This window comes from Nanorana parkeri, unplaced genomic scaffold, assembly GCF_000935625.1.
Source record: "Nanorana parkeri isolate BGI_ZX_2015 unplaced genomic scaffold, ASM93562v1 scaffold1101, whole genome shotgun sequence".
Taxonomy (NCBI): domain Eukaryota; kingdom Metazoa; phylum Chordata; class Amphibia; order Anura; family Dicroglossidae; genus Nanorana; species Nanorana parkeri.
The window spans coordinates 18,241-26,575 of record NW_017307369.1 but is presented as its reverse complement, the minus strand read 5'-3'; the positions used below and the strand labels follow the sequence as shown (position 1 = coordinate 26,575).

Here is an 8,335-nt window from a genome sequence, read left to right as displayed (position 1 = left end):
TGACTCTCCTCCCCTCCCGCCGCCTGTTACTATGGACGCGGCCGGGAGGGGAGGTGAGTCACAGGACCCGCCCCCTCACTGTGAAGCCCGTCGGCAGTGCGGGGCCCAGCGGCCCGGTACCATTTGATCCATGGACCGGTACCGGTCCGCGGCCCGGGGGTTGGGGACCACTGATCTAGGACAACATGGCTGATCTGGAAAGTGAGCAGAATTGGAGAATTTTTTCAGTTCAGCTATGTTGTACTAGATTGTTGCCTTCTCCTGCCTTCTCCAAACTCTTCACTCTTTTGTGAACAGCCCTGTGAATTAAATGCAAGAATACATTCTACCATATATAAGTAACTGGCCAGAAGCTTTCCACTCACATTCGGCTCCAAAGGTCCAGCTAGAGTGTGGCCAGGTGAGTAGACATCGTGTTGGGAGGACATCAGAGGAGCCGAGGCTGGTGGTTGCTGAAATGTCACAGAAGGACTAGAGCCAAGGTCTTCCCTCCTTGGAGGATCTGCTGGATTAAGATGTAGTTACTATTTAACTAAACAAACTGGAATACAGTAACCATAAATCTGGATTCATTTATAAAAAATTGGAGGGACAAGAAGAGCAGCCAGTCACGTGCTAGGTTTTGTCTTTTTGGTTAAAGGGGGGGAGGGGCACGGGGGAGGAAGTGTGGTGGGGGGGCGGATGACATTTGATCTCCAACATTCCTTTTCTTTATTCAAATTATCCCCAAGATGCAAATTAAAAACAAAACAAAAAACATAACAATTAAGACCAGCACTGTGTTCAAAATTGTGAAACTAGTGCACTAAAACCAAGAAAATGAATTGTCCGTGTAGGACAATTAATAAGTGATCCGTGCGCTTCACCGGGCTCTTCACCGTGCTCAGACATAACAAATGTTCATTTTATTGAACAAATTGTCAAGAATGGGAACAAGCGTTTCGGGCCATTACAGGGTCCCTTCATCAGGCTTCAACATTGAATGTTCAACATCAATTTTGAAGCCTGATGAAGGGACCCTGCGAGGTCCCGAACGCGCTTGTTCCCATTCTTAAGAATTTGGTGATTCTAGAAGGATCTTTGGTGTGCTGGTGACATTCTTCACAAACATCCTATGCTTACAGTGGTGCCACCAGCAGTCATTCCAAGCACCCTCCAATATCGTATGGGATTTCCGGTAAGGAGTACAACAAGAACCTTTACATTATCCAGACATATAACAAGCCGCACTCACCGGACTCATATTCTTCACCATATTACAGATGAACAATCGGCGCTTTCTGTATATTTAGGACCACATCCTCTCCTTCAACTTCTTATATGGTGCTATATCAGACGTGCTTTAATTATCCCTTCTACTTTTCAGCGTTCAATAAGAATAGACACACTCCATGCCTTACACCATTTCCATTGTCCACCTTCTTATTGGTTCCAGCTCAGAAAAAGAAAGCTATGCTCCCCATAGTGCAGTATGTAAAAAAAAAAGGATTTATAAAATAAGATAAAAATGCACTTACAATAGTAAAACAATATTAGCGCAAACCAAAGCCATCCACTGGCGTTCCTGTCCAACTGATCGTGATGCTCGCATGGAACTGCCCACCTAACGCCTTTCGTCCCTTCCGACTTCTTCCAAGGTGACGGTCAACATACAAGCATCAAGATCTCTGTAATTCTTTTTTTCTTTTCTTAGTATGTGTACATATGCTATTCATCCATTGGAGCTAGAACATATTTGTCCCCTAATAGGCTCCACATAATACCCAACGCTTTTATTCTTCGTTGCACACCTTCGCTTTATCCAGGTTTATGTATTTATTCCACTTTTATGCCATTGATACGCTGGAGTCGAGTGTGAGAGGTTTATGAGAGGGATCTTAATATCACATATTTGACGTTTAGTAATGACATCTAGTGTTGGATATAGGTACTACTTGAGATATAAAAGAGTTAGAGATCTTGATGCTTGTATGTTGACCGTCACCTCGGAAGAAGTCAGAAGTGACAAAATGCGTCAGCGTGCAAATCCATAAGAGCATCAACATCAGTCGGACAGGAACTCCAGTGGATGGCTTTGGTTTGCGCCAATATTGTTACTATTGTAAGTGCATTTTTTAATCTTAATAAATCCTTTTTGACATCCTGCACTATGGGGAGCATATAATTCTTTTTCTGGGCTTGAACCAACAAGAAGGTGGACGATGGAAATGGTATAAGACATGGAGTGTGGTTATTCTTATTGAACGCTGAAAAGTGGAAGGAATTATTAAAGCACGTCTGACATAGCACCACATAAGAAGTTGAAGGAGGTTAGGTTTGGTCCTAAATATACAAAAAGCGTTGATTGCTCCTCTGTTATATGGTGAAGAATACGAGTCGGTGACTGCGGCTTGTTATATGTCTGAGCACGGTGAAGAGCACGGATCACTTATTAATTGTCCTACACATAGAGGGTGTGTGGATGCAATAGTTGGAAGATTTTCTCTGCACTTTATTTGAAGAAATAGACGATCTATATATTTGGATGACTTTACATTACAGCGCTATATGGGTTGTTTCATGGGACTTTCACATGATCGCATCCTAGAAATATGTCTGTTATTTTTGCGTAACAATTTTTATGCCTATAATTCACAAGGTTTTCAATTTGAGATCACAGATTCCTACAGTTTATTATTGCGAGTTTATTGCACATGTGTTGTGCACTATGCACAGTTTTTGATTATTGGTTGATTTATTTTCTTGGTTTTAGTGCATTAGTTTCACAATTTTGAGCACAGTGCTGGTCTTAATTCTTATGTTTTGGGTGTAGTCACCTATTTAGCACAGCTGCTTCAGTGGCCTTTGATACCTCAGTGCAGTTTGAACATTTTTTTGTCCAAAAAAAAAAGTAACTGAAGTTAAGGTGGTTCTGTCCATAGGAATACAAGGAAAGAGGAGAAGTAAAAAAGACGAGTATGAATGGGTGTTTTTCCTGGATGTATAAATATCTTAGTCCTTGAGATTTCTTCCCATACTGTGTGAAGTATCTGACTACTGGTGCTGGACATATGTAGTTGGTATTACAGTGTCACCTGGTGGTCAGCTTGCTAACACACTTTCATTCAGTGTAGGTCTGGATCAATTTGAGGGTCACAGACACAGGTCTCTGGTACAGTATATGCACACAGCCCACTCAGCTCCATTCCAGTATATAAGGAGTAAAAGGAGAGTTGTATGATTACACTGAGAGATTACTAAGACCTTGATAAATGATTCTAATTCGTTTTCTGTGAAATGCCTGAGGTCTATGAACAAAACATATACCAGACTACCTTGTAGCTATCGTTATATCTTTTAGAACGAAGGTCAATGAACATGCATAGTTTACTTAGCCCCTGAAACATGTATTTGCTCAAGTCAGACACATTAGAATGATAACTTCCTCTGGGACAAACAGAATGACGCATATTGGCATCGGACTTAAGTGATTTAAAAAAAAAAAAAAATCAAGCAAGTTTGCACAATATAACCTTTCACCATTTCCCTTTCTTCTGCTCTATTTTGAGAGCCGAGCTAGTATCAATAAATGGTCCTACCAATTCAAATTTCCTTTAAATTGTAGAAGGTGCGTTTATCGGGAACCATTCTATTATCAGCTAAACATTATTAGATTTTGTTCAGTATTAGTCTAATAACTAACCATGGTCCATGTGGGCTTCTCTCCCTTGAAACATTGACATTGCTTCCATGTTTAACGCACATACGCCCCGCATGAAGGCTTTCTTCATTGTGCCCTCAAAGTGATCCCTCTCCGTAAGAAGTCTCTGTACTTCTGCTTTTGCATCTTCTATGGCTCGATTCAGCTGTGTTGAGATGCAGAAAAAGCAGAGTTAAAACACAGAGCAGAATCTTTATTTCTTGGACAGTGACATTTTAGAACATGGAAACCAACTCATACATGATGACTTTAATAGTGACTGTACTTTTAAATTGACTAGCTTGAAGAATTAGAGTGCATTCAGAAAGTATTCAGACCCCCTTCATTTTTTTAATTGCGTTATGTTGCAGCCTGATACTACAGTTGTTTAAATTCTTTTTTCCCCCTCATTAATCTACACTCAGTACCCCATAATGACAAAGTGAAAACGGAATTTTAGAAATGTCTGTAAATGTATTAAAAAGAAAAACCTGAAATATGACATGTACCTAAGTATTCAGACCATTTACTCAGTACATTGTTGAAGCACCTTTGGCAGCAATTACAGCCTCGAGTCTTTTGGGGTATGATATGTTTTGCACACCTGGATTGGATGATTTTCTGCCATTCATGTTTGCAAATCCTCTCAAGCTCAGTCAGGTTGGATGGGGACCATCGGTGGACAGCCATTTTCAGATCTTTCCAGAGATGTTCAATAGGATTCAAGTCAAGGCTCTGGCTGGGCCACTCCTGTGTTGTCTTGGCTGTGTGCTTAAGATCGTTTTCATATTGGAAGGTGAACCTTCGGCCAAGCCTGAGGTCCTGAGCGCTGTGGAACAGGTTTTCATTGAAGATATGTCTGTACTTTGCTCCATTCAGCTTTCCCTCAACCCTCACCAGTCTCCCATTTCCCTGCTGCTGAAAAACATCCCCACAGCATGATGCTGCCACCACCATGCTTCACTATTTCAAACAAATTGGTTGCGCTGGGAGAAAAATACTAGACACCAGCTGCAACAATGTATGTTTAAACGCTGAGAAGGACTAGTATGTTGCGCTTGGTTTGATTAATCTATTTGGTTTTGAATGCCCTCATATATATCATTAACTGTAAATTAATATGTTGATCCAAGTGTAACACCCGTGGTGATTATTATGTTGTAAATAATAAAAAATATAATAAATTAATAATAAATGGCAAAAATTGTGGTGATTATAATATTTTGTGACAATGAACTCTGTGAGTAATAAACTTAAATCTTTGTTAATAATTGATTCCTTGTGTGTGTCTCTTTTCAGTGATTATCTCTTAAATATGAGATATTCTAAATACTGTGTGGCGTGGTGTAATGGGCTCACCCAAATAGAATAAGTGTAACCACTATATGTGTTTAAAACACATCACATTAGGGGGTGTGAATTTATGAATAAAGTGTGCAAAATAATTGGTTTGTTTACTCATCCAAGAGGTCACAGAAGACCCCACTACAACATCCAAAGAACTGCAATACAGGTGCCATTGATACAGGTAATGAGTGCAGGACAGAGGAGCCTCTTAAAGAAGAAGGTACAGGTCTGTGAGAGCCAGAACTCTTGCTTGTTTGTAGGTGACCAAATACTTATTTTCCACCATAATTTGCAAATAAATTTGTTCCAAATCAGCCGATGTGATTTGTCTGGATTTGTTTTCTCATTTTGTCTCTCATAGTTGAGGTCTACCTATGATGCCAATTACAGGTCTCTCTCATCTTTTTAAGTGGGAGAACTTGCACAATTGGTGGCTGACTAAATACTTTTTTGCCCCACTGTATATAAAAAAATACTATATTCTAGTATTGTAGGCAAAAGCATAGCATCGCCTTTCCAAAATTCACTAAAATCTGCATAGAGAAAAAAAATGCTCCTTTACTTCACAACTAACTTCTGCCTACAAAAACACAGCTGCACTTTAAGCTGGACAAACTGTCTGATAGGTGACAATGGGACACATCTGGTAGTTTTGAAGGGCATATTTTCTACACTAGTGCCAAAAAAAAAAAAAAAATTTAGGCACCCTCCATGTAATTCAATTTGCCAAGAACTACACAAATGTAGGCACCCTCCATGTAATTCAATTTGCCAAGAACTACACAAATGTAGGCACCCTCCATGTAATTCAATTTGCCAAGAACTACACAAATGTAGGCACCCTCCATGTAATTCAATTTGCCAAGAACTACACAAAACTGAAATATTTGTTTTCAGATGATTTGGTCTTGAAGTGTAGATAAGTTACCTGTGCAACCTTAGCTTCATAGTCATTAGACAACTGAATACACACTTCTTCAGCTCGGGCTCGACATGCCTGCTCCACTTTATCTTTCCAGTTTACTTCAATAGCAGAGTGCCAGGTTCTCCAGCTATTCTTCAGCAATACCTTTCTGTAATGTCTATCAGCCAGACTGCATGCATAATCCTAAAAGTTTTGATATTAAATATTAGATGTTTAACCAGATTTGTAACAAATTGTGACAGACAGACAATTCAAAAGATTGGAATGAAAGAATTTCCCACCATGCATTATTAATATTTCTTAATCCTTAAAATACTTATTCTAAACCCTTTTTAGCACATTGAGGAAAGCTGAATGCATCAACAGAAGGCTCTGAAACAAACATCCCTTGACATCTGTGTATGCATGGTGCAACTGACAGCCATAGGGGGCTATTTACAAAAAAGGGAACAAAAACACTGCTATTGCCCATAATGACCAATGTTTTTTTTTAAGCTTACATTTTCTGGTAAAAGAGAACAAGGAATCTGACTGGTCATTTTGGGTAACAACTCAAGTTTTCTTCTCATTTTCATTTCCACCTCCTTTGCTGTACACCTTATTGAATCATGACAAATTCATCTTCTACCCTTGCTGCTCTCCTAGCTAGCCTACAGTTCTCAGCACAAGCATCTTCTGAATGCTTGTGCTGTCACAGTCAACTTCCATCCAAATGTAGGCATGAATATTTTACGATTCAAGGATGGCCCTTCCTCTGAGTTCACAGAGACTTTACCCATAGGTACTGATGCAGGAAATGGAGCTTTTACAGCACAACATCAAACAGAATGGTTCCTATCAAACACTGCATAAAGACAGAGGGGACTGTTTCTACAGGAAACGTAAAAAAGTTTCATTTGCAACGTGGTAAAGCTCTTTTAGCAGCAATATGGAAAGCAGTATTTTGTATAGCAATGTCCTCAAAAATTGTCAACAGGTAATTTTTCCATACTACTAGGCAGTGGCAAAACAGTGCTTACTGGTCACAGAGTAAAGGAAGCCCTTCAATGAATTTAATCAGAGATTGTGCACAAGAAGTTAGGACTACTAAGTGGTCCCTGAGGGCTATTTTAGAAAACACTGCTTTATATGATACAGGAAAATAGAACATTTCACAAATAATAAAATATATCACCTTACATTAGGCTTACACATCCACCAATGTAATTATTTTAATTCAGATTCAGTGGTTTATGTTTTTTATTCTGTAATCTTAAGTATTTTTTTTGTACTTGTAACTAAGCTGCATGGCTGCCCCACTTGCGACTCGACTAATGCAGTTGATGTTTTCAATTTTGAACATTGCTTGTGTTCATAGAGCTATTTCTGAATTACATCCTGCAATATTAAGAGTTATGGCAACAAAGATGAATGCAAAACTCTCAACATCCCTAGTCATAGTGACATACCTGGAGTATCATGTGTGTCGCTGTGTGTGTGACATGGACATACAGTACACTGCCATTCGTTTGGGTCATGCCAGGATGGACTTTCTGAATAATATTATGAAACAACACACCTAAGAAACACATATGTGCACTGTTTTTATCGGACTTATAGGCCTTTTATGTCACAGGGAAATAAGGACACTTGCCACATGACTCCCTACAGCAATGGGGGGTTTTCAATTTGGGAAGGGGGAATGCATGCTGTGGTGCAGCCCTGCTAAACTGGTAGATAGATCACTAAGACTATTGTTAACAATACCGCGCAATAAATGAATAATCAGCATGAATAATGGACTCCACCCTGCTGCCAATTTCTTACTACATGCTCAATTTTAGGCATAATCTCTTTATACGCGATTTCTACTGCAAAAAAGGACAATATAATAAGACAATGCAAGCAGTTATATTTGCAGTATTTTAAAATATACTTAAGGTTTTATTTATTGGATTGGTGACTGAACTGGAAGGTGTTTTTTTAATTTTTTTTATATGTGCCTATAGTTTCTCTTTAAATTGTGTCATCTGTAATAATCCGGAACATGCCACTCTCTCAAGTCATCCAAACATACTGCTGGCTGTATAACAATGATTCACATGTCTTGCGGTTTACCTCTTGTCTGGCTTCTATCTGCTGGAGTCGCCAGTGGGTAAAAGCTCGCATGAGCTCGATCTTTTCCTTGTGCTTCTCAAAGGCATGGGTCAGGTTAGAAATGACCTGAGGGAGGGAAGAACATGACATTCTGGATTCTCTGTGATTGGAGAGTATCTAATAAAATATTTGGTTCAGAAATTAGAAGGTTACATTATTCTACATGATCTATTCTAAGGTCTACGTAAAATGTGCTCTGTAAATTCACATAAAAATACTATATTCCCCAGCATCCCCTGTGATTTTAG

General features: G+C 39.3%; 1 protein-coding gene across 1 annotated transcript in view; it reads right to left on the bottom strand.

Annotated features, from left to right (window-relative positions):
• Positions 1-8,335, bottom strand: part of POC5 (POC5 centriolar protein) — a gene marked incomplete at its 5' end in the record, with an annotated part of 31,569 nt that overhangs the window by 6,053 nt on the left and 17,181 nt on the right. Inside the window, 4 exons of the mRNA XM_018567832.1 lie at positions 366-502; positions 3,683-3,845; positions 5,955-6,134; positions 8,049-8,153. Coding sequence (XP_018423334.1) covers positions 366-502; positions 3,683-3,845; positions 5,955-6,134; positions 8,049-8,153 — 585 coding nt within the window. The remainder of the gene's footprint in view (positions 1-365; positions 503-3,682; positions 3,846-5,954; positions 6,135-8,048; positions 8,154-8,335) is intronic.